Source organism: Abramis brama (assembly GCF_963993115.1).
Source record: "Abramis brama genome assembly, chromosome: 1".
Classification (NCBI taxonomy): domain Eukaryota; kingdom Metazoa; phylum Chordata; class Actinopteri; order Cypriniformes; family Leuciscidae; genus Abramis; species Abramis brama.
This window is the reverse complement of record NC_139963.1, coordinates 35,718,373-35,744,661: the sequence shown is the minus strand read 5'-3', so window position 1 is coordinate 35,744,661 and position 26,289 is coordinate 35,718,373. Positions and strand designations below refer to the sequence as shown.

At 35.4% G+C, this 26,289-nt stretch overlaps 4 protein-coding genes across 5 annotated transcripts; 2 read left to right on the top strand and 2 right to left on the bottom strand.

The window, feature by feature from the left end:
* The first annotated feature begins 8,332 nt into the window (after positions 1-8,332).
* On the top strand, positions 8,333-10,853 carry atp5mf (ATP synthase membrane subunit f). Its single transcript, XM_084129837.1, has 4 exons — positions 8,333-8,463; positions 9,309-9,416; positions 10,517-10,633; positions 10,728-10,853. Exons 1-4 carry the CDS (start codon positions 8,349-8,351, stop codon positions 10,754-10,756), a joined length of 369 nt encoding a protein of 122 aa, XP_083985963.1. The 5' UTR covers positions 8,333-8,348; the 3' UTR covers positions 10,757-10,853.
* A 351-nt stretch (positions 10,854-11,204) lies between these two features.
* Positions 11,205-15,615, bottom strand: cpsf4 (cleavage and polyadenylation specific factor 4). Its single transcript, XM_084129784.1, has 8 exons — positions 15,190-15,615; positions 15,012-15,062; positions 14,774-14,926; positions 13,977-14,072; positions 13,654-13,747; positions 13,490-13,562; positions 11,836-12,012; positions 11,205-11,730 (listed from the first exon to the last, which is right to left on the bottom strand). The coding sequence occupies exons 1-8, from the start codon at positions 15,290-15,292 to the stop codon at positions 11,662-11,664; spliced, it is 816 nt and encodes a 271-aa protein (XP_083985910.1). The 5' UTR covers positions 15,293-15,615; the 3' UTR covers positions 11,205-11,661.
* A 1,452-nt stretch (positions 15,616-17,067) lies between these two features.
* bud31 (BUD31 homolog) lies at positions 17,068-20,656 on the bottom strand. The gene is made up of 4 exons (XM_084129818.1): positions 20,240-20,656; positions 19,883-20,005; positions 19,630-19,796; positions 17,068-17,253 (listed from the first exon to the last, which is right to left on the bottom strand). The coding sequence occupies exons 1-4, from the start codon at positions 20,331-20,333 to the stop codon at positions 17,203-17,205; spliced, it is 435 nt and encodes a 144-aa protein (XP_083985944.1). The 5' UTR covers positions 20,334-20,656; the 3' UTR covers positions 17,068-17,202.
* pdap1b (pdgfa associated protein 1b) lies at positions 20,611-25,475 on the top strand. 2 transcript variants are annotated; one of them, XM_084129795.1, is made up of 7 exons: positions 20,611-20,715; positions 20,819-20,961; positions 21,190-21,281; positions 22,155-22,250; positions 23,200-23,318; positions 23,567-23,718; positions 24,934-25,475. In XM_084129795.1, the coding sequence occupies exons 2-7, from the start codon at positions 20,949-20,951 to the stop codon at positions 24,996-24,998; spliced, it is 537 nt and encodes a 178-aa protein (XP_083985921.1). In that variant the 5' UTR covers positions 20,611-20,715; positions 20,819-20,948; the 3' UTR covers positions 24,999-25,475. The 2 variants fall into 2 exon arrangements, with proteins under 2 accessions (XP_083985921.1, XP_083985920.1); XM_084129794.1 differs by having other exon boundaries at positions 20,622-20,961.
* Positions 25,476-26,289: the final 814 nt, after the last annotated feature.

Here is a 26,289-nt window from a genome sequence, read left to right as displayed (position 1 = left end):
AATGATGTAGTCTACCTCTTCCAGTTCAAAATGGACCTGAATGCAATAGAAGTGTTAAAAAGGAAATGAATAGCCTACTTTTAGCTTAATACTTCTAAGGATGTTGATCAAATGTGCTAAGGACTAAATTGTTACAAATCTATTTTTTTAATCTGTTTTGAACTTTAGTTTCATCAAAGAAAATACATATGGTTTACACAAGAAGCAGCCCAACTGTTTTCAACATTGATAATAAACAGAAATGTTTCTTGAGCATCAAATCATCATATTAGAATGATTTCTGGGGATCATGACACTGTAGACTGGAGTAATGATGCTGAAAATTCAGATTTGCATCTCAGTATGTTATTTGGTCTATTACATTAATACATTTGCATTTGGCAGACGCTATTATCCAAAGCAACTTACATTGCATTTCAAGGTACACATTTACATTCTTATCAGTTTTTGCTTTCCCTGGGAATCAAACCCATGACCTTGGCATTGCAACCGCCAACGCTCTACTGTTTGAGCCTCTATAGAAAAAAAAGTCAAAACAGTCCACATTTTGGAAAAATATAATACATTGCAACAGATTGGAACAAGTGGGACCCATGCATACGGAATACATTTGCAAAAGTATTAATTTTGCCATTATTAAAAGTGACATATTTTGGATAATCAATGTGTACAATACATGGTTGGGCAGCATTCAGCCTTGAACTGGATTTTGCATCAGATGTCCAGACAACATAATTGGGTAAGATCAAAGCTCAACAGTGAATCTCAATGAGGAAGGCGCATGAGATTGCTTTATTTGCCTTTTGGAGGAATCAATGGACACCTTTTAATTTCGAATGTAGTGGGAAGTTCTAGACACCACATGCATAATACACAATGCCGATGTTATATATCTGTCATCTCTTATAGAGTGAGAAGGCAGCAAAAACAAGGTAAAAATGCAGTGTTCACCTGTCAAATGACCTGCCAAAGCAACAATGCCCTATAAAGGGGAAATTAACTTTCTGTTTCATATTTATGACAAATAGTATATCACACACTCATTCTGACTGTAACCATGTAAAAGAAAATGTCAGCTGAAAACTTTCTCTTTGAGCTATTAATTCAATCAGTATTATTGAGGAAGGTTGCAAAATTCAGACACATGCTGCTTTATTATTTACCATTTAGCAATGAAATAATACACTTTGTGTATGGCTGAGCCCAGCAACATTAGTTAAATGAGTCCGTAGCCTGTTTCCCAGTGGGAATCTAATTTCCTAGCCAATGTCATTTCCCCAGAATGCTTCTGTGCGTGTGTATTCACAAAGCTGACTGGGCTGTTTCATTACCTCCTCTGTCACCTGCTCTGTGAGAGTACAAAATGGCTCAAAGGCATTTGCCCAAAAGGCATTTTCTACTATTTGAGTAAAATGATAATAGCATTGTTTGACCAATTGCAAACCACAATGATCCAATCAAAGCCCTACAAAGCCCAGTCCTGCCCTACTTTTTTTGTTGTTGTTGTTCAAGAAGCTGTTTGTCATGGGTGATTGCAGGAAGGCAGACGGAGACGAAGATATATTTCCACAAACTAAGGTTTAATGTAGTAAATCACAAGACAGCAGAACAGGTAGCAACACACACTAAAATGTAACGGAGATCGGACAAAGACTGACAGAACAGATGGAACTTAAATACAAACACAGATTACACTGATTAACAGAACACATACAGATGAACTAAATGACAGTAACCAAAGAAACGAAGGAGTGGTGGGAAAAGAACAAAGGAAAACAGGAACCAATCAAAACACAAACTTAAAGTCCAAACAAGCACTGACACGTGACACTGTTTCACTGAGGGGTTACTTCACGACACCATTTTCAACTAAAAACGGAAAGCTTTTTATGCATTTTGGACGTTCAATTACACAACAACTTTTTCGGGGGCCTAAAATGCAAGTTTTTTAAATTGAGTTTCAAAGTGCAAGTTTTTGAAAACGATACTATTATCGTCCCCATGTAAACGACAAAAACAAGAATTTACCTTCTCTTAAAAAATAACATTTTTATCAAGGTAAAATCTACATACAGTTCCCAAACATAATAGACCTAATCAGTCATATTTAACTCATAACAATATATTTTTTTATTGTGTGTATATGTATTTTTATATATATATATTGTCTTTTTGTATAATATGTTTAATTGTATTTTACAGAGGTACTTACAAGTTCTAATTTTATGATTGTTGTAGTGTATTGTTGTAATGTTTAACCCTTTTTTCTAGTTTAGAGCCTAATAACATCTGGCAAAGGGACTACCAATGAAAACTAGCCTTCGGGCTAATTTGGGTACATTTACATTTATGAATGTTAATTAATGTACACTGTCCCTTTTCTAAATAAATAAATAAACAAAAGTATTGTTTAGTGTAAAACATGTTGAAGATTAGCGAACAGGCTTTCAAGTCATTAAATGAACCTATTTCCTCACAAAAGCTGTTTATTCATCGTAGTGAAGCCTCTCCTCAATTAATATCCATATAAAGGCCTCTTGATCCTTCCCTGCGTATACCGCCAAAGCCGAAGTGTTAGCTTTAGCTGTTAAGCTTTTTGTTTGGCTAAAGGTTGCAGGCTTGCCTTCCAGGTGGCTTTGGTGTTTCTTTACAAAGTGACATCGTCAACTACTGGCCTGGCAGCTTAATACAGCGTCTAGTCGTTTTCGTGGATCCGTGTGAACGGCCCGGGGATCGTTTTGACAACGTTGTCGTCTGTACGTGAAAAAAGCAATGGAAATACTTTTCCGTTTTTAGTACATCATTGTCGTGTAAACTCACCCTTAGATATATGTCACAACAGGGAAGAAAAGTCCAGAACAGAAAGACTGTAACTTCTGTTTTCATGTCCACTTTAAATACATAAAACAAGACAGATTCAGGTCCAGAGTTCATCTATGTGCTAGCTGCCCTCTAGCTCAGTTTTGAGTTGATCGCTTCTTATTCAGTTAAGTGCTACTAGTAGGGCTGCTGTTTCAGCATATGGTGCTGCGGGAGACAAGTGATGATCCATATCATGCAGGAATAAGATAAGACTGGAGAGTAATGAGATACGGCTCAAACACTGCCTTCATTAATCGCGTTTACTGCTGGGGTTTGTAGCACATCATGATCTACCTTGATAAACCAGAGGACATGTTCTCATAACACGCAGCTATAAAAACAAATCAATATGTTATATTTTTAAAGCTTCAAGTTAAGTTATTCCAACAAAATATACATAGAACAAAACCCAAATAACAATTCTAATTCTACAATTCTAAGATACGTTTTATCTGAACCACAATTAATGATATAGCTATGATCTCATAAACAAGCCATTGAAGATGTAAATCAGATACACAGTGCTTAACTGTGTGCGAGGAACAGTTGGCATATTGTCAAATAAATAAATAAATAAAAATATGATCTGTTTCTAGAACTTGCTCAGTATTAGCCAAATAGTGCCTTCTGCAGCAGCAAATAGTCTTATTTGCAATGTATTTTGAACACCAATTGTTAAATCCTGTAACTGTAAATTTATTCAATGACTTTGAAATAGTATATCATGCTATTGTGATTTTAGATCTTATATTTCTTAAGTCTCAGAACAAGAACAAGAACAAGTATAGAGAACAAGAGAACAATGTAAACACTGCAGGATGAATTTAAATCATGTTCCAAGGGTGTTAAGGAGCCTAATAGCCTCAGGGAAAAAGCTGTTTCAGAGTATAAGTCTATGTAATAATATCATGTAAGATTGTGTGAGGGTGAGGGGTTTACAGGAGGTGGCATTTATTGTATCGCAGGCCTTGTGCATGCAGAATAGGTAATTACTATAACAATTATTTCTTGTATATGTAATGAGATTGAATATTGCAAATGAAAAATCATTATGCTATACATGTTAATTCCTGTCATGACAGTTATTGCAGATATGAATATATAATGCAAAACATAATAGTCTCTCCTCTTTGCCATGCAGACAGATTTTTGATATATTGTCAAAAGCAATTAGCTTGTGAGACATGCGGTGAGGAAGAATTACCTGGACACACTTCAAGGCCTTAATTTTATTAATACAATCAGTGTAAACTGATCTCCCTCGACAGCACTTGTAAGATTAAAAACGTAGGCTGTGTTCAGAATGCAATACCATATTACTGAATACTAGATGGGCACAAATACATCAGAAAGTATTTCATTACAAATACTTACTCATTACTTACTAATTTGAAAATGCAAACAACATTTACAGTCTTTTGAAGAGCGAGAGTAACTGTGGAGTTAGATACAAGTAAGAGTATAGAATCTCATACATGTTGCCACATACTGTCATAATAAAAGATCATTATGCCTATAACTCTATATTTGTATTATATTACAAAAAAACTAACACTGCTGTGAGGGTGTTTCTAATACAGCGGCTGTGACAAAGTTGATATCTTTCTCTCTCTGCCGACTGCCATTATCAATCTCTCTCTATTTCTTTTTTAAACTCTTTTTGAAAGTTGTGAAAATGCTGTTGTGGCGTTTTTCTTTTGCTATTTGAGCAAATGAGAACACAAAAAATATATTTTTAATGTAGCCTAGTCATTCACTGCTATAAAAGTTTACCCAACTATGACCACTTCCACTTCTGAGAAACCCGTAAATGTTAACAGGGTCAATAGGACGTATAAGTTAATATATGTGAAATAAAAATATATATTTGAAGTATTTGACGTATTTTAAATACAAATTACAGAATATCTGAATACTACCAGAGATTGTCTAATAAGTAGACGGGCTCTGATACTACACAGTATAAACTATAGACCTTATGCGCCAGAGAAACTCTTTAGAATATTGTCTTTTAACTTCCGTTTTTGCGGTCGCGGAGTAGCCTAATTATCTTTTCAAGTGGATTTCCTTAATGTAAAGTTAACGAAAGTTACCATGAGGGCTGTAATGTTTAAAGCAGATGTCTTAACAAATGTCAGTCGACCGGGAAGATTTTAAAACGAGCCGTTCATTAATAAACACGCAAAATCGTTGTGAAAATACAGACCGGATGTCAAAAGACGAGCGCAGCGCTGAAAAGGGGCGGGGCTACATAAGGTCTATATACTGTCTACTATTTAAAAAAAGTAAATAAAGCCATAATCCCACAATAAATATATAAAATAGTATGCTATAGTATGCGATATGACTTTGTAATTATGCATGTTGCGACAAGTTATCATTTTGAAAATAAAAATGGTTATTGAGCATTTTGAATCAGATTTTGTGCAGAAATTTACATTTACATTAAGCAGACTGAATGAGTCAAGAAAGAGATGTGAAGAGGATATTTCTTCTGGTTTTTCCATCACAATGGAAATAGCAAGTCAAGTTCGGCACATTGCATTGTGGGATACAGCAGTCCACGCAGTAAGGTAAGGTCATTTGTGTACTGCTTGTTTTGGCAAATGGAAGTCATCCGGGTATCCTTAAATTTAGAAAACATTCTAGTATACATACTATATACTGGAGGTCTGCAGCAGTAGAGTCAGTACGTTCAAGAAAAAAAGAAAAAGAAAATAAAGCTAGAAAATCCACTGGCACACAGAGAACTCATATATTCTCTATCATTCCCATGGCAGATAAATGAGCTAGAATAATAACATTCTTTCCATTACATAATTTTCCTAATCATGAGGATTATTAACTTGTTAAATTAGAGTCTGGAACTGAAATTGGCGTGATCTTCCATCTGTTAGCAGACATTATGGATGAACTAATAAACCCGGGTCTCTGAAAACATAGATTAGAAATAATATTATTTTAAAATGTAATATGTGTCCTATGGCAATAATAATATTTGAGCAGTAAACATATGGACAGTGAAAATCAGCGCAGACAGGAGAATAATGAAAAGCAATATAATGTAACTGCACGCTGGACAGTTCTGAAAGACTCTGAACTGATGCATCCATTTGATGTGACTGCGGCACCATCTTAATTAAAATCTCAAAATTATAATTCTGCCGGGGATTTTTATGGCAGAGCAGAGTAATGAATGACACTTATGCCTTTGACCTCCTGTCTAATGCATCTTCCACAGTCTCTCTCATGTCTCTCATTCTAATGAGATCACCATAACAGACTTCTCTCTTTCTCATTTATGAATGTTATTGAACACTAGTGCAAAACAATAGTGAGTTAAAGACAATAATCAAGCATTTAAATAGTAACAATTCATTTTATTAAAATTAATAAATGTATACAGTGGGGAGAACAAGTATTTGATACACTGCCGATTTTGCAGGTTTTCCCACTTACAAAGCATGTAGAGGTCTGTAATTTTTATCATAGGTACACTTCAACTGTGAGTGACGGAATCTAAAACAAAAATCCAGAAAATCACATTGTATGATTTTTAAGTAATTAATTTGCATTTTATTGCATGACATACAGTGCAATGCATAAGTGAATACACCCATGCTAAAGTTGACTAAAAAGAGGAATAAAAAATCATATTTTGGAAATTGAACTTAATGCCTTAATTTAAAAAAATTAGGAAAAATCCAACCTTTAAGGACACCAATTTTCTTTGTGAATGAATAATGTATCGTAAATAAATAAATGTTCTTCCTTAAAATACATGGTGCATAAGTGAGTACACCCCTATGTTAAATTCCCATAGAGGCAGGCAGATTTTTATTTTTAAGTATTTTTTTATATTTTTTTTTAGGATACTATGCATCCTGATAAAGTTCCCTTGGCCTTTGGAATTAAAATAGCCCCACATCATCACATAGCCTTCACCATACCTAGAGATTGGCATGGGGTACTTTCCATAAGATCATCTCTCAATGCAAATCAAACTAGCTTTTAGGCTAACTGAAATAAAATCATGCCAATCTCTAGGTATGCTGAATGCTATGTGATGATGTGGGGCTATTTTAATTCCAAAGGCCAAGGGAAGGTTGGATTTTTCCTAATTTTTTTAATTAAGGCATTAAGTTCAATTTCCAAAATATGATTTTTTATTCCTCTTTTTAGTCAACTTTAGCATGGGTGTATTCACTTATGCATTGCACTGTAAGTATTTGATCACCTACCAACCAGTAAGAATTCCGGCTCTCACAGACCTGTTAGTTTTTCTGTAAGAAGCCCTCTTGTTCTCCACTCATTACCTGTATTAACTGCACCTGTTTGAACTCGTTACCTGTATAAAAGACAGCGTATCAAATACTTGTTCTCCCCACTGTATATAGTCACTATGGTTAAACCAATCATTTAGGCTACTTAATTGTTTTTCTTTTACCATCATTTACTTAAATTTAACAGCGGAAAAAACAAATCCATGTAATATAAAGGATATTCACAGTTTAAAGTATATACATCTTAAATACATTACATGAGATCTACATATCCACTCAAAGGCTTTCAGCTGCCATGAAAGCTTTTGGTCTTCTGCCATATACAAATAGATGTATGTGCACCTAAAGGCAAATGGCTGTTACGTAATGACTTTTTACTCTGGGCCTTCAATTAAGGAAAGAGCCTGTAAATACTGATACTGTTTTAGTCATCTGTATCATCTGTACTGTATGAAAAACGTAAGAAAAACACAAAGCTGAATCATCCCATTTTGTAATGTTGCAAAACAAATATTACTATTAAGTTATTAAGCGAGTTTGGCATACAGTTAAATGCACTTGCCTATGAACATCCCTAAAACAACTACCTGATTTTGCAACAATAAATTCAGTGTCTATATGTCTCTGTTGCTCAGAGAGGATGATGCTTTTGCCTAAAACCACATAACCACTGCAAAAAATCCAGTAATTTTCTCTCTAGCTAAACTTAAAACAATCAAAACAACAGATCTGCATAAGTCTAGAGACATGTGCAAGTGTTCACATTATAAAAACCAACAAGTAGGTCTGATTACTTGCCATTAAGCACATGTTTACCACCAGAAAGATGCAGTATGTGATTTGATGTGTTTTCATCATTGCCTGTTTTACAAACAAGTGCGTATGCAGTAATGTCTCCCTCCAGTGGTAGTAGCCTATATTAAACAGACCTAGAAAATAATATAATATAATAATTGTATTTTGCGTGTTTTAGATGCTTAGATAAGATTGTTTTCACGTAGCCTACTATTACAGTCATTATTCCAGAAAACGTGGTATTTTATCAGCGTATTTACTTTTGTGTAGGCCTTTGCTAAAGTTAATCCTGGAATAAACCGATAATATTGTTTATGTTTGTTTCTTTCATTACATTGATATATCAAAGCCAAACAGCATATTATTGATCGTATGATCGTTTAGCACCGCTCTTCTATCAGCGGTCACATGATCTGGAAACCCCGCCCTACATTAGCGTCACTTCATTTTGCTCCCAGCATACCCTGCTCGCAGCAGCGCAGCCATCATCTTGAAGTTCAGAGCAAGATGGCGGATAAACCAGGTATGGCTGAATGGGAATTGCATAGTTGAATATGTTTCTCTGTATTGCGTTAAGGTTTTTACAGAAATCGTGCTGTTGTATTCATCTCTGTGTCTGAAGACAAAGTGCGTGAATGTTCATGATGTCGTTTGTGCGTGTAGTGGCGCTGAAGGCCTCGGTGCAGGCAGACGCGAGTCATGTCAAGGACTTTCAGTAACATTGGATGCCTGATTACCTTCATGACTGAATATAATGTCCAGGACATGCAAATCCTCCCGTAGTGTTTTGTGGGATATTCGTTAGTGAATCGTGCTGGTTTGTTAATGCGGGAAAAATACAATTACATGCTGCTACTACTATATACTGTAACTGCTATATACTGTATTGAACTACTGGCTGACAGCTTTCACTCAAGAGCAATAAAGAAGCAGCAATTGTTACATTTTGTGAGTTAAGATTGTCATTGTGTCTCATTGACTCATCTCACATTCTTCAGAAAATACCTAAATAATTTAGTAACTATTAATATATTATTTAATAGTATTCTCTATACAAAAAGTATTGTAGCATTACCAAAGTTTTCTATATGTTTACACCATGGTACTGAATAGTCCCCAAATAGTACTGAAAACTGATAGTACTTAATAATATTTTAAAAAGCAAACAAACATTATCCCGTGGTGTTTTTTGAGTCTGCTTTGGACTAATTTGAAAAAGGGCATTTTGCATGATCTAATTTTACTTGTTTACAAACTATTTTTAAGTTTCATTTGGATGTACAAGGAAACTGAGCGGATCAAACAAAACCTAGTGAAATGCCTTGACAATTGTGTTTATTTAATTTTTTTTTTTTTTTTTTTTCTCAGTTGCCCTGGCCCAGAAGAAGCTTATGGACGTCAAGCTTGGGGAACTGCCATCGTGGCTCGGAAAAAGAGACTTCACCCCAAATGGACTTATTGGTGGAGTTCGTGGAGGTAATGACTATTGTATTTTTATATATATATATATATATATATATATATATATATATATATATATATATATATATATATATATATATATATATTAGGGGTGGAGCCGAACCCGAATACGGTATTCGGAAAGGCACAAATAGTGTGTTTTTTACGAATACTTATTTCGAACAAATACTTTAAAAATATTTGTATTCGGGAACAAGAAAAACTTTATATCAAAAAGCTGCGTTTCCTCATGAGACATGGCGACCGGCGGTGCTGCTGATGTGGTGGCTGTCCACTTGTTGATAAGATAGGAGGAAAGAGCCACATATGGAAATATTTCGCTCACATAGCGCGTTTTTTGCGCGTGCAGATTTCAAATGTAGGCGCGCGGCAAGCGAGCAGAGCGCTCGTTTTTCCAGGCGCGCCTATGTTCACGGTTGCATACAAACAGATATTCAACGACAAACGCCACGAGAGAACAAGCGCTTGTGGAAAGGAGAAAGCGGTGCGAACTGCGCTGTCCGTGATGACGAGGAAGTATCAGCAAAGAATTAATTGATTTCTAGCCCTTGCATTAGCTTTAGATATATTTATGGAGATGAGAAATGAAATAAAAAGCCGTCATTATGTCATTAATATCAGTCCGTCAGAAAAGCAGTTCTAGGCTTATTATTGGCTGGATAACTCTTAACAGGTTTAAAAAGCCATTTTAAAATTAAATATGAATGCAGTTTTGAAAAAAATATTTTACACATTGCATATCTATATTTATTATAATAGATATAATTAAAGAATACTTACACTATAATGTAAATTAGAAGTGTAACGCAAAAAATCTGGATTTTTACACCTATTTTGAATTTTACTCGAATACAAATACAAATACTCTTCCCCCCTCAACAAATACAAATACAGATACAAATACCGGCTGCTTTGCACACCCCTAATATATATATATATATAAAAAAAAAATATATATATATATATATATATATATATATATATATATATATATATATATAATATAATATAATATTTTATATATATATTAGAAAAACATCTTTGATCAATTATATTATAATAATTTCTGTTTGTGTTTTATAATTTCATCTCAGGCTATGAGAGATATTACAACAAATACATCAATGTGAAGAAAGGAGGTATTGGTGGAGTTGCCATGTTCATTGCTGGTTACATTGCCCTGAGCTACCTCTGGGAATACGATCACATCAGTAAGTACTAAAAGTATTGGCGAATCCATAGTAATGTCCTTCGCCGTTGTACTGTTGTCACTAAGGAAGTGTTTCTTTTCTTGCCCCTCAACAGAGCACGACAGGTGGAGGAAGTACCACTAAAACAAATCCTTCGTCTGCAGCAGTGTGATCGCCACACACCTCTCAGCTTTCTCTGTTTGTGACTGTTGTGACCAAGAATAAAATGACATTTATTTAATTTTGGACTCTTTATTGAAAGCATACAAAAGTGTAGCCTGTATGTATAAGACTTGATTATTCACATTTCTTGTGATGAAATAAACATCTATTAAATTGATGGGGGTTAGACTTGTTGTGTTTTGTCACGACTCGGGCGTTAGGAAAGTTTCACTGATTTTGAATACAAATTCAGTATGCAGTCAGTAACGTTGCAACAGATTATTAGGGGGGGGAAATGTTCACTGAATTTTCAAAGCACAAGAATGTGGGAAAAGGGACAACATGATCCTCATCCAGACACAAAAGCTAAAACAGTAGTTATGTGCTACTTGTCATGTTATAAGATACAGATAAAACAAGTCAAAGATAATGCTTTTATAAACTCAAGTTAACCTTTATTGTAATAAGTACAACATCCATTTTCATAGATAAAAAAGCATGTCAATAGACTGCAAAATGATGTCTCTTCAGATCATCTTGGCTGCTAAATGACACAATGTTCTCCCTAAAGACTGTTTCATATATTTTCCAAGAATTTCAGCACTGCTTTAAAGCTTAAGCAATCAAGATGCTTGTTGCTCCAATACAAAAGACTCACATTTCAAAGTATGTGATTCTGTAAGGTTTTGTTTGAAAGAAAAACAAAAATCAGTAAAAAAGTGGTTTTCTACCTTTTGACTGTGATGCTCTTGGCACGTGGACAGTGAGGTAGAGCCACATTTACATCACTCATCTCTAACCTTTACAGTGAAAGGGTAATGTACTAGGAATCAAATACCTCACTTTGCAAGTTATCACCACATATTGGAGATCCTTTATTCAGAAAACTACTGTCCACTCAAAAACGCCAGGTGTCCTTTTGTGCATTTGTTTGCGTAATGGCCCTTCTCGCCGCACTGGAAGAAGCAAACAGACATTGAGTGTGATTGCACATTTTGAGGGCATCAAATGAATATGGCAGACATAAAACGTTTATGCATAAAATCAAATGGCGTTCCCACCTTGTAACATGTAACTTGGTCCAGCGGACGAGGACCGCGAGGTCCACCCATGTTGCCGTGAGAATGCATTATCCCAACAACATTTGGCATTCTCTGGTGGTGGTTGTTGTTGATATTGGGGTTGGTTAACTGGATGAGTGAATGTGACGATCTGTTTATGGGCTGCATGTTTTGCTGCTGGAGAGTAAAAATTAAGATGAAACATTAGTATCTAAGTATCAAATGCGGGGACACATTTGTTGTGTCCAACAACAGACGTTGAGGTTCCATTGTAGTAGTTTCGTGCGTGCGTGAACGTCATGGCAACGTACAACACAAAGTACCTCACGCGGGAAACACTTGACGTAATGCGTAAATGCACGCAACTAACGTAAATCAAGCAAGCTAGTGTGCATAGGCCACGAAGTGTTGGCTAAATAACACATTAGAGGAACGGAGGGAATAATATGGATTTTTTTCCAGAAAACTTCTTGCACAAAATAAATTCAAGCACTTTCAAGGACCTGTATCTATGCATGTTTATTTTCAGAAACTTTCCAGGGCCTTGATTTTTTTTTTCCAGATTCACAAACTTTCAAGGATTTCAAGGACCGGTGGGAAGCCTGTAGATGGGTGCGGAGCCCCGAAAGGGAAACAGTAGTGAAAAAAGTAAGAATGAAATTGTCAATGTTTTTGCATTCCCCTGGGAAACTTTGTGTTTGCACATAAAACCTTTGTCTTCCCTCAAAAACTTTGAAAAGTTGAAAAGTTTTTGAAAAGTTTTGTGAGAGACTGCAATAGCATTTAAATATATTTTTTCCTCTAATTTCATATTTTTTCAATCACCATGTCTTTTAGGGGTTCCGTAGAATAGGTAAACAAGCTTTAATGTTCAAAGAACGTTATTTTTTCACATAATGTATATTATTGCAGCATTTCTATTCCCAGTCTGTCTGAAAAGCACAGATTAAACTTCTTACCATAACATACCGCGACATGGCGATTACACTACAATTCACTGAAGCCTCACATTATTTCTTTGCTTATACTTTTGGGGAGGCGTTATGCTAACATTTCAAATTGTGACAGACATTTGCGGAAGTAATATCTGGACTTTGACTTTGCGTATTAGACAGATCTGGATCAGTGTTATTTTTTAGATGGAATAAGGGCCATTTACACTACACCGTTTTCAACTAAAAACAGAAAACTTTTTATGCGTTTTGGCCGTTCATATACACCAAAATGGCGTTTTTGGGGGCCTGAAAATGCTTTTGAAAACGGGATTCAAAGTGCACGTTTTTGAAAATGAATACTGTTATTGTCTCCTTGTACACTACAAAAACATGAATTTGTGAAAACGGTGATGCCATGCGCATTATGTGTTCAGGCATGAATAATACCGCGTTTTTGGACATTGTTGAAGATCCGTGTGAAGGGGATTGGTTTTGACAACGTCGTCTGTATGCGAAAAACGCAAAGTAAACACTTTTCCGTTTTTAGTACATCATTGTAGTGTAAACATACCCTAAATCTCTTTTGTGGGAGACTATGTGCTTTGTAACTTTGCAGATTGTATACATGTGCAAACAGATACATTACACACAAAAGGAAGAGGAAAAGATTAAAAATCATCATATGACCCCTTTAAGAGTAAAGAGTAAAGAAAAAAAACCTTTTGCTGAGACTGTGCTTGTTGAGGTAATGGTGGTTGTTCAGCCGCACCCATTGGGAGTTCAAATCTTGGGCTAGGAATTACAAAAAAAAATTTATTTGGTTATAATTGAAGCAGAAATGTTTCTTTAAATCACATTCACAATTGCAATGACAGATACTCACTGCATAAATTTGCATGACTTGCCCTCTGGGCAGAAGCCAACAAGGTAATTTACACAAATGACTCTTCTTGTGTGTCTGTGTCTGCAATCCGGACCTTAAGGGGGGAGAAATGGACATTTAATATTTTTCGTTACAACAATTCATTTTGAAATATATGTAATGTAACTTTCATTTAAATATAAATATTAACTTAAACATTCATTTGAAACATCCTAGCTTGATTTAACAGAATTGAATGTAATACAATTTTTATACAACTTTTTTTAAATGTAATAATATATATAAATGTAAAAATGCAAATATCCAAAAATAAAAAGACTTACCATGCTTACAAAAACCTCTATCATACCATGGGCAATCTTTAATCTTAGATTCTGGGTCAATGTGCAAGAATGGACACTCTTTGTTACTGCACTCCCCTGCACAAAGAAGTTATTAACACTTATTACACAGACAGACGGAAAGACAGACAGACAGACAGACAGACAGACAGACAGACAGATAGATAGATAGATAGATAGATAGATAGAACGATAGACAGACAGAAAGATAGATAGATAGATAGATAGATAGATAGATAGAACGATAGACAGACAGAAAGATAGATAGATAGATAGACAAAGATAGATAGATAAAGACAGTTAGATAGATAGACAGACAGACAGACAGACAGACAGACAGATAGATAGATAGACAGTTAGATAGATAGATAGATAGATAGATAGATAGATAGATAGATAGATAGATAGACAGATAGATAGATAGAATGATAGATAGACAGATAGATAGATAGATGATAGATAGACAGACAGACAGACAGACAGAAAGATAGACTGATAGATAGATAGATGATAGACAGACAGAAAGACAGACAGACAGACAGAAAGATAGATAGAACGATAGACAGACAGAAAGATAGACAAAGATAGATAGATAAAGACAGATAGATAGACAGACAGACAGACAGAAAGAGAGATAGATAAGACAGTTAGATAGATAGATAGATAGACAGACAGTTAGATAGATAGATAGATAGATAGACAGATAGACAGATAGATAGACAGACAGACAGACAGATAGACAGATAGATAGATAGATAGATAGATAATAAAATACTAACCGAATTTAGAGTAGAAATAACATTCAGGCATCTTTGTCATGTCATACTCGTGTAAAAATTCACATTGGTCTCCTTTCTTGCATAAACCTCTAAGCCAGTGCTTGCACACCACAGTCTTTTCTCCACTGATGTGTCTGAAGGGGCACATTCCACCTGTCAAAAGAGCGTAAAGTCAGATCAAATCATTAAGTCTGATGTACACGTTAAAACCTTAAACAAGCGTTTGGGATATACATACCTTTCATACAGGCAGCTCTCATGAAGAACTCGCATACAGCAGCGCCAGATTCTGTAGAATAACGAGAAAATAAAGGTCTTCTGTTCTAAGCAGTATTTATCAAGCAGTTCGTCTTATATGTTACAAATAATAAATCAGAAAACGAAACAAATATTCATCAGTGCTCCAGTTAACTTACTGTCCATTCCTGGAAATGGCAATGGTTGAGCGCCCAATTGTTGTTCTACAGCCAGTTCTAGATCAAACTTGAGGTGATCGGCACTAGCGATTAATTCCTGCATTTTGATATTATATTCTGTATGCTTTTTTTTAACAGCAGCTTAAAGTCTTTTCGTTATAACACTTTATCGGAAAACTAAAAGAAGACTTGATGGCTAACAACTTATCAGTGTGCCTTTGATCGGGTTTAATACAAGACGTAAAAAGAGAGAATAGCGAAAAAGTATGCAGATGTATTAATTGAGTAAACGATTTTTAATGTAGCGCATGAGTGGATCGGTAAAAGAGATAAACATTGTAAATAAACAGTTGATTTTAGAACCGTCTGCTTCAACAGCGCTGCTCAAGAGTGACCCCTGACCCACGAACTCCAGGCCGTATAATCAATTACCACAGCGTCGAGGTTTTTTTAAATGTATTTCCTAAAATGAGTAATTTCGCCTTATTAATATAAAAAAAAAGGTGTGCTAATTATCTACTGGTGATTTGTCAGATAGATGGCGTTAGATGGCGATTTGGGCGACATAAAGAATATACGAAATGCTGATCTTGATCAGTGTTTTGGTTGTTGATTAAAAGGTCTGTTGCAGTCACTAGCGCCATGCAGTGCCAACCAATTGTATTACAAAAGAGTGCTGACAGTGGTGCGGCAGGACAAACTGTACTGGGATTTCAAATTTGAATGTGTGAATCTGAGTTTTAGTCATACATTTATGTATTTCTCCATTTAATATTTTAGTTGTAGAAAATGTAGAACATGGCTGAGGAACCGGAGGAGGAATTATATTTCAGCTTGGCATGTCCATTTTCATTTGAGTATTTTGAACAGATAAGAATTAAGTCACATCCACTTCTAAAAATGTAGCTATTCATTATTTTTAAAATAAAGGAATAACACCCATTCACTCATTAATAAATTATTCTTAAGATGCAAGGAACTGATGTAAAAACTGAATTTGTATCATGAGTAAACATTTTTCAGTAATATTAGGGACATTTTAATTGGCATTCTGCAGGTGTTAGCTGAGTGAGTAGGCAGTTCCAGTTAAAACAAAATTAAGTACTTGTAATAAGATTATATTGTTTTAAAATACTCATAATCACAGTATTTTATTTTAATGATTACATGTTATTCTCACAATGGCAGTAAATTATTCACAATTAATTGAGAAAAAAGTCTATAACTTATATATTCAGAATGTCTTCCAGGTTTGTGGAAGTCCACACACAGACCAGCCAAAAGTCAAGTGCCTAACACTGAAAACCGAGACCCACACAGCATGCGATTTACTGAAATCATTTCACTTTTAAGTTTTCTCAACATTGCATATCTAATCAGCTCCTAACAAACACATCCATTCTTTTAATTATCACGCAGTCAGTCATTTAACCATGTGTGTCTTTGGAAGGCTTTTGTCTTTCAAACACATTGAAATGTACAGATTCAGATCCTATCCCCATCTTTTTTTTTTTTTTTGTCAGCTGAACCTCTTTGACCTAATCTATTTACTTGAAGTACCCCCTGAGATTTTAAGATAATTGGTTAGGTCAATAATAGGATTAAGTCAATAATAATACAAAATAAAATGAAGTTCATGGCTCTCTGATGTCGGTTAATGATCACATGACATGCTGGCAAACAAATAAAATATGTATTTATTATTTTATTTTGATTGTTTTTATTTTAAATGTATGATTTAATTACTTAATAGCTTTTCATTAACCCCCCCCCCCCCAATGCAGTTCCATCACAATCCCCAATCTGGGAAACCCTGACATGTAATATAATATTTAATATATATGATTGATAATCAAAGTATGAGACTGAACACTGATCCAGAATGATTAAGACACAGCAGTTTAATAAAAAAAAAAAGTCAAAACATACATAAACAACAATCATTATTTCAATAACACCATTAAATGTATTAAAAATACAAATCAAAGGTCAGTAAGCTGTTTCCCCTTTGCCTCATCCAGAACATCCTCTGCATCCACAGTGAGTGCACTCAATGATACGACCCTAAGACAACAAAGAGCAAATTAGGGACAGTGAAAGAAATGTAAAAAATCTTGGCATACATAGTTACTAACAGGACCAGTGTTTGGTGAAGAAAAATGGAATCACTAGAACATCTAGACACAGAAACAGCTTCTTCTCACAGGCCATTTCCCTCTTAAACAGTTAAAGGGTTAGTTCACCCAAAAATGAAAATTCTGTCAGAAATTACTCACCCTCATGTTGTTCCAACTCCATAAGACTTTCGTTCATCCTCGGAACACAAATTAGGATATTTTTGATGAAATCTGAGAGCTGTCTCACTCCTTCATAGGCTTCTATGTAATTTCATTCTGCCATTCGGCCCAGAAAAGTTAGTAAAGACATCGTTAAAATAGTCCAAGTGACTACAGTGGCTCAACCTTAAAGGGATACTTCAGGATTTAGCATTAAGCTTTGTATTAGTAGAAAAACTGTAGCATTTTCGAATTACCGTGCTTTCCACCCTCATGTCCCCCTGAGACGAGAGATTTATGTATTTTTTGTCTGGAAAAAATCTTCCAATGACGCAAAAATCGGCATTTTGCGCCATCGGAGGATTTTTTGGCCAGAGGCTAAAGACTACAGCCAGTAGTAGGAGCTGTTCCGCATGTTTTCAACCCGCCCATAGAGGGTGGGATCTCACTCACAGAATGTACACATAGTGTCAGCCATCTTTTTTTGGAAGCTAAGCTAGCAGGCTCTTGTTCTGTGGAGAAAGCTGAGTAGTAGGAGTTACCATCCTCTTTTTCCCGGACATGTCCGGCGAGATCGCCCAAAATGTCCGGGATTCGGCTTTTGCTTTCTGCAGTCGCCATTCATTGTTTACATGCACACCTTTTGTTTCAATCTAACTGAATTCATTCCGATTGGTGAATCTGAATGTAGTTTACATGAACGCTAAACAAGTGATCGGTTGATGTGCGTTTTAACATTGCTAAGAAAATTCCCGCTCCTCCGTGAAAGATACGAGACCGGTGCGTCTCACAGGTGTCGCTCATCAGTAATCACGCCACCGGGCTCGCGCCGTTCTCCCACGCCCCTCAGCCTCGTCCTGCTCGCCATAGTAAACATAATGAATGGCGACTGTAGAACGCAAAAGCCGAATCCCGGACATTTTGGGCGATCCCGAAATCCCGGGCAGACTCGTCACGGAGACTCACTAGTAGCCTACCCTTGTTGTTTAACTGCGCTCTCTTACCGGTAGGCGTGGCTTGGGAGTGGCCTCATAGGGCAGCGAAGTAAGTGCATTCTGGGAGTTGTTGTCTTTCATCCACATGAGCCAAAAATACATTTTCTGGCTTTTCTCAGTCTAGAAGGCACCAAATTCAAAAATAATTTCACATTTCTTCTACATAAATGACCTATTTTAAACACACATTCATCTTTCCAGAGGTGAAGTATCCCTTTAAGTTTATCAAACGACGAAAATACTTTTTGTGCGCAAAAAACAACAACTACTTAATTCAGCTATTCATTTTCTTCTGTGTGGGCCTCTGACGTGAGTTCACAAGAGCACCACGTCTTTATGCGCGAGAACTGAGAAGATGACGCTCACGATCATTTGATGGGAAAGTGTAAAAGGTAAGCAATTCATTTTGCGGCATTGGTAAGGCACTTTTACGTTTTCTCGTTGGTTTCTCACGATTCTGACATCCAGGAAATGCACACTTTAGAACCATTTTAAACACTACATTGAGACCCATCTGCGGCATCTTCTCAGTTCTCGCGCATGCATCATGGCGCTCTCGTGAACTCACATCAGAGGCCCTCACAGAAGAAAATGAAGTTGATAAAGTCATTATTTTTTTTATTTTTTTTGCACACAAAAAGTATTCTCGTCACTTGATAAACTTAAGGTTGAGCCACTGTAGTCACTTGGACTATTTTAACGATTTTTTTACTAACCTTTCTGGGCCGGCAGAATGAAATTACATAGAAGCCTATGGAGCAGTGAGCCAGCTCTCTGATTTCATCAAAAATATCTTAATTTGTGTTCCGAAGATGAACGAAAGTCTTACGGAGTTGGAACAACATGAGGGTGAGTAATTACTGACAGAATTTTCATTTTTGGGTGAACTAACCCTTTAAATGCCTCCCAAGGCACATGCCTGTAAGTGCAATACTCCAACTGTTTGCGCAATATCTTTGTAAATTAATTCAGTCATATTTATTCATATTATTCACAATACTCTTAATGCTTATTGTGACTAAACATATCTGTGTCTTTATACATTTATTTTTATATTTTATTCTTAAATTTGATCATGTCTCGTCATATTTATATGCGTGTACTGGAAGCTTCAATACCAAGGTAAATTCCTTGTGTGTGTAAACAAAGAAGCTCTTTCTGATTCTTACCACTTCAAGCTTGCCCTTGGGAACTCTGCATATGCAATTTGTTCCAAAGTTAGTGTCGCGCGTCTGAATGCACCGCAGACAACACAGATTTTCATAACCCTGTTTCTTCCATTTGGCAATCAGGTTTTTGTCTGCATAGCCCTCTTTGATGCAGTAGTCATAAAGCTCTGGGAATTAAATAGAAATGAAAAGTTAACCACTTACAGATCTCGAAATAAAACGAACACTACAAAGCTGAATCTAACTACTATACCTCGACTGATGGCCTTTCTCTTGTAGAAAAGGTCGAAAATGTAACGGCTGCGTTGGTGATGAAGTCGGAAGATTGGCCAAAGAGACTCAACTTTTCGTTTGCCCTCATGTGGCTCGGTTTCAGCTGTGAATGTAAAGTATCTGTTAAGAACACCGTGGTAGACGTGTGAACGTGATATTAGCTAGCCAATTGCACAATAATAAAGTGACTTCTTAATCTTTTTTTAATGTGTTATTAACGACATACATAAATATTAATGTTTTATTACACCAATGTTCCTTCTGATCATTAAACGTTCCAAATAAACAATCGACTTGTTAGCATTCTGGCTATAGATTGTAGCTTTGCTGAACGAACCTTCGCGCATTTTCTGGTCCAGTTCGTCAAGAGTTGGCTCTATGAGCTCCCAACCATCTGGAGGGGGTTTCCTACTCCTTTTCACCTTAGGCATTGTATTATGTAGGTAATATACGATCGTCTCAGTTATTTAGCAACAACGAGCTGATGCATTAGGAACTTTACCGATTTCTGTCGCCGGGCAGATGACGTCACTCGTTTAGGTCCTTATAGAATGACTTGTTACACGAAAGTTACGTCAACGTCTTTGTTCTTACACATATAATACGAACTATAATTATTATCAGGCTTATTTCATTGCTCAAATGGATTGCATTGAAATCCCGACTCACACACATATCAACATTGGCTTTATTATGGAGAAGCTGTGGTGTTATTCTCTCTTCCAGTATATTGCGTCAGGCTAGGTGCCTGAGTGTGTGCCTGAGTGTAAATATAGAAATATGGACCCGCTGGCTATATGATCATCGATGACTGTACTGACTTAATCGTGGAATTGTATATTTGTTTTATTTACTGTATCGCCCCCAAGCCAATCACAACCACGTACAATTAATTACTGCAATTTTGTACCTACAGAATTGGATACGCGAGAGTGTGGTGAAGTGAGGCAACCTGCTGTCATAACTGTACCAAGCTTTTATTGGGACTGGGAGAGTGTTTGAGTGGATTTTTTTTTTAAAATAACAAATTAAGTTTAATCTTCATCATGCCTAAAGGAGGTAAGAGATCATTTAGTTGTAGATCACTGATTGAGCACGTCATGAGCTGGTGCTGCTCATATAGTCTTGCTTTTATGATTGACATTATATACAGTCGGTATTCTGTACTTTTAAAATAAGTATTCTGCTTTATCTGGATATTTTTAATTGAGAGCAATACTTTTAGAAAGTGATATACACTTTCTATACTTTTAGAAAGTGATTTTTTGTTGTTGTTGCTTATTTTAGGGAAAAAAGGGGGCCATAAAGGTCGCATGAGAACCTACACAAGTCCTGAAGAAATAGATGCTCAAATGAAAGAAGAAAAAGAACGAAAAAAGGTAAGTTGTATTGCAACTTCAGACAGAAATACAAACAAATATGGGCAAGAATGAGCTTTTAAAGTAAGCATTAACGTTTAAGTAATAGTCTTAAAGGGATAGTTCACCCAAAAATGAAACTTCTGTCATTAATTACTCACCCTCATGTCGTTTCTAAACCTGTAAGACTTTCGTTTATCTTCGGAACACAAATTAAGATCTTTTTGATGAAATCTGTCCCTCCATTGACAATTATGCAACTACCACTTTCAAGCCCCATAAAGTAAATACATCATAAAAGTAATCCACGTGTCTCCAGTGGGATAACCTCAGTTTTATGAAGCGATGTGAGTGCTTTGTTCTTGCCAAAAAACAGAACTGACATGAGGGTGAGTAATTAATGAAAGAATTAAATATTTTTGGTGGACTAACCCTTTAATACGATCAAACACAGCAGCTCCCTCTGCTGGAACAGTTTTGAGTAGTTTCTCTAAGAAGGGAACGTTTTTAAACAGCTGTCTAAAGTCGGCATGAAATGAAAATGAACCCCATTAATTCACTAAGTGTGTCTTAATGATCTTATTGTGAAGGATTCATCCATGCAGTGTTGTTTTGACCTGGTCATTTTTATTCAAAAATGTCATAAAACTTTCAGTACAATGACAGACTTCTCTCTGGTGACATACGCCTTGACTTCTCCAATCATTAGTCTGTTTAAACTCCACTCCTTTCTTACAATTTAAAATAACAGTAGTTAAGAAAAATACAAAAGGTTATTGATTCTAAGAGCTCCACTCTCTACTGCCACTTTCAGATTCAGTGGCCATCTGCAAGTCAAATTACCTAAACAAATTAATTGTTGTATGGTGGTAATGGTTTATTTTAACATTGTAGAATGAAGAAGAAGAAGGTGCAGCAGTGAACGACAACCAGATTGAGGACAAACTGACAGCTTCAGGCTCAGAGGACAGTGACGATGAGGGGTCTCAGGTAAATTTGATCTCAGAATTGGTGCTTCCATGTTCCTCCAGAGCAGTCCATCTACTTTTAGATACTTCTGCAGATTCATTCATCAGAGACTACTGTGGCAGGACGTGGATATTCAGCCAGTTCTGGTCACAAACATCAGGCACACCGTTAAGGACCGCTCACACCAAGAACAATTACTATAACGATAATAACTATATTAGCATCCACACTAATGTATGTTCTAACGTTCTGTTTATTGTAAGCGTGTGCTGCAGATTTGTCGTCAGCCGCTCTAAATGCTCAAGCTTGTTAAAGTCTGTGGATTCTGATTGGCTGTCAATGTTTCTTTCATTCATCAGCTGAAAAACATAGTTCTAAAAACAATATTGTTACTCTGTGTCTGTATAGGATTGCCCTATTCTCATAGAACTAGAATGATTATTAAAATGTCATAATTATCATTATAGTTATCGTCCCTGGTTTGAATGGACCTTCACTCAGTTTAATTAATGTTGAATCTCACTGGGTGGAGCAGAGCATTGCTCTTTGATTAGTCACTCGATCACTGTGTTTAAAACGTAGGAATTATATATGTGGAATGTCAGTCACAGTCCTCTGATGGATGAAGGTTGGTTGGCGATACTTAAAATATTTTGAATTAGCTTTTATTTTTATATTTTAGTTGAAGTTTTATTTTTTATGTTATGTTTCTAGTTAGCTTTAATTGATTTTTATTTTAGTTTTAGTATTAGTAATTTATTACTTCAACACAAACCTATTTTATTTCAGTTAGTTGCAAAGCCAACGTTTCTAATTTACATTTTGTTTTTTTAAGTTTACGTCTTCTTATTTTATTTTTCTTTCAGCCTTATTTTCTTTTTAAAGTATTTATATATTTGAATTAACTAAACCATTTAAATAGTTTTAGTTTCAGTTAACAATAACAACACTGTCTCCATTTTTGTCACAGAAAAGGAAGGGTATTGAGGGATTGATAGAGATTGAAAATCCTAATCGAGTTGCCCAAAAAACAAAGAAAGTCACAGAGATAGAACTTGAGGGTCCTAAACAGCTTTCCAGAAGAGAAAGGTAAGAGACAACGTCTTTATCTCCAACTACTTGTTACCCTCTCATTATTTGTCATCATTTTATTTGTATAATTTTTTATGTCATTGCTGCTCACATTATACTAAATGTTTGATGCTTTTATACATAGTCTTCTAGATACGTACATGTTCCCTTTCAGCTATTTCAATATATATATATATATATATATATATATATATATATATATATATATATATATATATATATATAATTTTTCTTTCATATTTCAGAGAAGAGATTGAAAAGCAAAAGGCCAAGGAGAGGTATATGAAAATGCATTTAGCAGGAAAGACAGATCAAGCTAAAGCCGACCTCGCTCGACTCGCCATTATTAGAAAACAACGTGAGGAGGCCGCACGGAAAAAAGAAGAGGAACGTAAAGGTAAATCTTCAGTACAAGGCAATGTTGTAGAACCACTTGTGAAATGCCACGTTTGCACGGCAGGTCTTGATGCCCAATTCCAATTTGTTGACTATATAAATTTTTTTTGACGACCTGAGTCCAGTTGTTTAAAAAATTGAATCTGGATCAGAATAAACTTGATTTATAAATCCCATGTTTTGCTATCCAGGATCAGGTATTCCGTCTTCTTTTGTACCGTAAAAAGAAAGAAAGAAGTAAAATAGGATTGGATCACTCTGATTCAGATTTTCCGGATTACCAAATCTGGATTACATGGGGTTACATTTCACAGTGTAATAGACTGCTAGATATGTAAAGAGCAACAGGTAGAAGAGTCAGTGTGGGTCACTTTAAACATCCCCTTCCATTTTCAATTTCCTTCAAACAATCAGACCCCTATGGAGGCACTAAAGGGACATGGAAATATAAAGGAAAATATGAAATGGGAGAACAATTATATATTTTATATACATTTAGTTTTGCTTTCCACCAAGACAGTTTGCATTAGGGCTGTCAACGAATATTCTAAATTCGAATATATATTCAAATAGTTTTAAAAAACAGAATTTCGAAGGTGAAAATTAATATTCGAATGTGGAAAAACGCCCGCGGTAGCCGAGGCGCGGCTGTCTGCTTTGCGAGTGGGCGCGCTGCCTGAGGAGTCAGGGACCGGTAACAGGAATATATATTTTTTTATACGTTGTCAAATATGTTTAAACTTAAACTACCTATACAAGTAGTTATGTCTCTTTGTATTAATTTGTCTTGTTATTGACGTAATGCGCGTCATTGACAAAATGCGCAACCAGATGTTCGAATAGTTCGAATATATGTGTTTTTTTAGAGGGAATATTCAAACTTCATTTTTGAGCAATTTTGACAGCCCTAGTTTGCATTCATTCTCAAAGAACTCAAAAGTTTTGAAAGTGAATGCAAAGTTTCTTGGGGGAACGCAAAACATTTGTGAAAGAACATTAAAATTCATTTATCCTCCCACCTCATATCTTTCCTCCCATTACCATGTCCCTTTAGAGTTTCCGTAGCCCCTCATGTGACCCACAACAAAAACAAACAAATATACATACATTAAGGGATGCAGTCGTTAGATGAACCAGTCAAAAGTATTTTCTCTGATGATTGCAAAATGTATCATGGCAAATCAGAGATTAATTAATGTTTTCTTTGTCACTGTAGAAAAAGACGCAACAGCGGCGGCAGCAGCAGCGGCTAAAGGACTACATACATTGTCACTCAAGTAATCCAAATATTGGATTCTTAGAGGTTTTAATGCATTTGTGGACAGTATACAATTATATTGACAATGTTATTTTTGAAGACAACACAAAAGATAATGTGGTATGCTATGTAAGATGATATAACACAATGTTCCATTGAAAAGGAATATTTCAGAGTATATTAACCCAGAAAGCAGGCATTTTATTGTCCAAATAAAATGCCTTTGTGAAAGCTCTGGTGCTTTTACTAAACTGACTAAATCTTAATGCTTGCTTTCACTCAGTGATATTAGTATAGACATATTTATTAATATATTAACATATTGCCACATGTAACTGAGTGGACTTTGCCATCTCAGTTTAAAGGATTACTGTAAGAATAAAGACATCTGTCCTCAGTTGTAAAGGACCTGGTGTAATTTAGAAGGATGTTCTGATGGTATTCCCTTCGAATAATGTAAAGAAAAACATACCAATAAAATGTCAGAACTTTTTATTATATTGTGAATTGTTTTGTAAATCTTAATAGTATTCTTGAATCCCTTCCGAGGAATTGTTTTGATTTTTTTTAAAGGTGTAGTTTTGTACATTGTACTAAATTTATTAATTTATTTGTAAAAATATTACAAATTATTTTAATCATTACATTATACATTATATAATTTATATTATATATTTCTAGATCATTTTAGTGTGCATTAGAAACATATTGCGAAGATGTTTAAAATATATATTTTTAGCATTATCATATTGGTATTATCATATTGCACACAACCCCTTACCGTAGTTCTCAAAGTCCCAGGGTGTTCTTTTTTCTTTTTTTTTTAACTTTTTTTTTTTATTGTTTTATATGGATTTTAGTAGAACACAAAAGAACAGAACAAACAGGTCACTAGGGGTATAACATACAATTATGTTGTTCACAAACTGTTAATGTCAAATCAGGGGTTACTCTCCCAATAGTCTCAAAGGGGTGAGAGGAGAGAGAAAGAACTTTTCCCCTTCTTTTTTCCCCCCTCTTTTCCTTCCTTTATAATAATATCAGGAGAATAATTGTAATTGTCCTTTCAAGTCAATAAAAGGTTCAAGGTCCCATCATACAACATTTTCATTGGATAAGTATTTTACATACTGAAGAAAAAAAAAAAAGAGGTTCTCAATATAGTATTACCAATGAAATGTAAATGAGAAAAGAATAAATAAAATAAAAATAATAATAATTTGCATTACACTCACAATATCTCCTTATGCTCAATCCCTACTCCTATACATTAGCCATTTTGACCAGAACTTGTACAATTTCCCAGGGTGTTCT

Coding starts and splice junctions, on each gene's coding strand:
- atp5mf (XM_084129837.1), top strand. CDS start 8,349: ATGATCTGGAAACCCCGCCCTACATTAGCGTCACTTCATTTTGCTCCC. Junction 8,464..9,308: donor CAAGATGGCGGATAAACCAG/GTATGGCTGAAT, acceptor TTTTTTTCTCAG/TTGCCCTGGCCCAGAAGAAG. Junction 9,417..10,516: donor TATTGGTGGAGTTCGTGGAG/GTAATGACTATT, acceptor ATTTCATCTCAG/GCTATGAGAGATATTACAAC.
- cpsf4 (XM_084129784.1), bottom strand. CDS start 15,292: ATGCAGGAATTAATCGCTAGTGCCGATCACCTCAAGTTTGATCTAGAA. Junction 14,073..14,773: donor TTATTTCTACTCTAAATTCG/GTTAGTATTTTA, acceptor TTCTTTGTGCAG/GGGAGTGCAGTAACAAAGAG. Junction 11,731..11,835: donor ACCAAGTTACATGTTACAAG/GTGGGAACGCCA, acceptor TGCTTCTTCCAG/TGCGGCGAGAAGGGCCATTA.
- bud31 (XM_084129818.1), bottom strand. CDS start 20,333: ATGCCTAAGGTGAAAAGGAGTAGGAAACCCCCTCCAGATGGTTGGGAG. Junction 19,797..19,882: donor GAGAAAGGCCATCAGTCGAG/GTATAGTAGTTA, acceptor TTTAATTCCCAG/AGCTTTATGACTACTGCATC. Junction 17,254..19,629: donor CCAAGGGCAAGCTTGAAGTG/GTAAGAATCAGA, acceptor TTGTTGTCTTAG/GGTCGTATCATTGAGTGCAC.
- pdap1b (XM_084129795.1), top strand. Junction 22,251..23,199: donor GTGACGATGAGGGGTCTCAG/GTAAATTTGATC, acceptor TTTTTGTCACAG/AAAAGGAAGGGTATTGAGGG. Junction 23,319..23,566: donor CAGCTTTCCAGAAGAGAAAG/GTAAGAGACAAC, acceptor TTCATATTTCAG/AGAAGAGATTGAAAAGCAAA.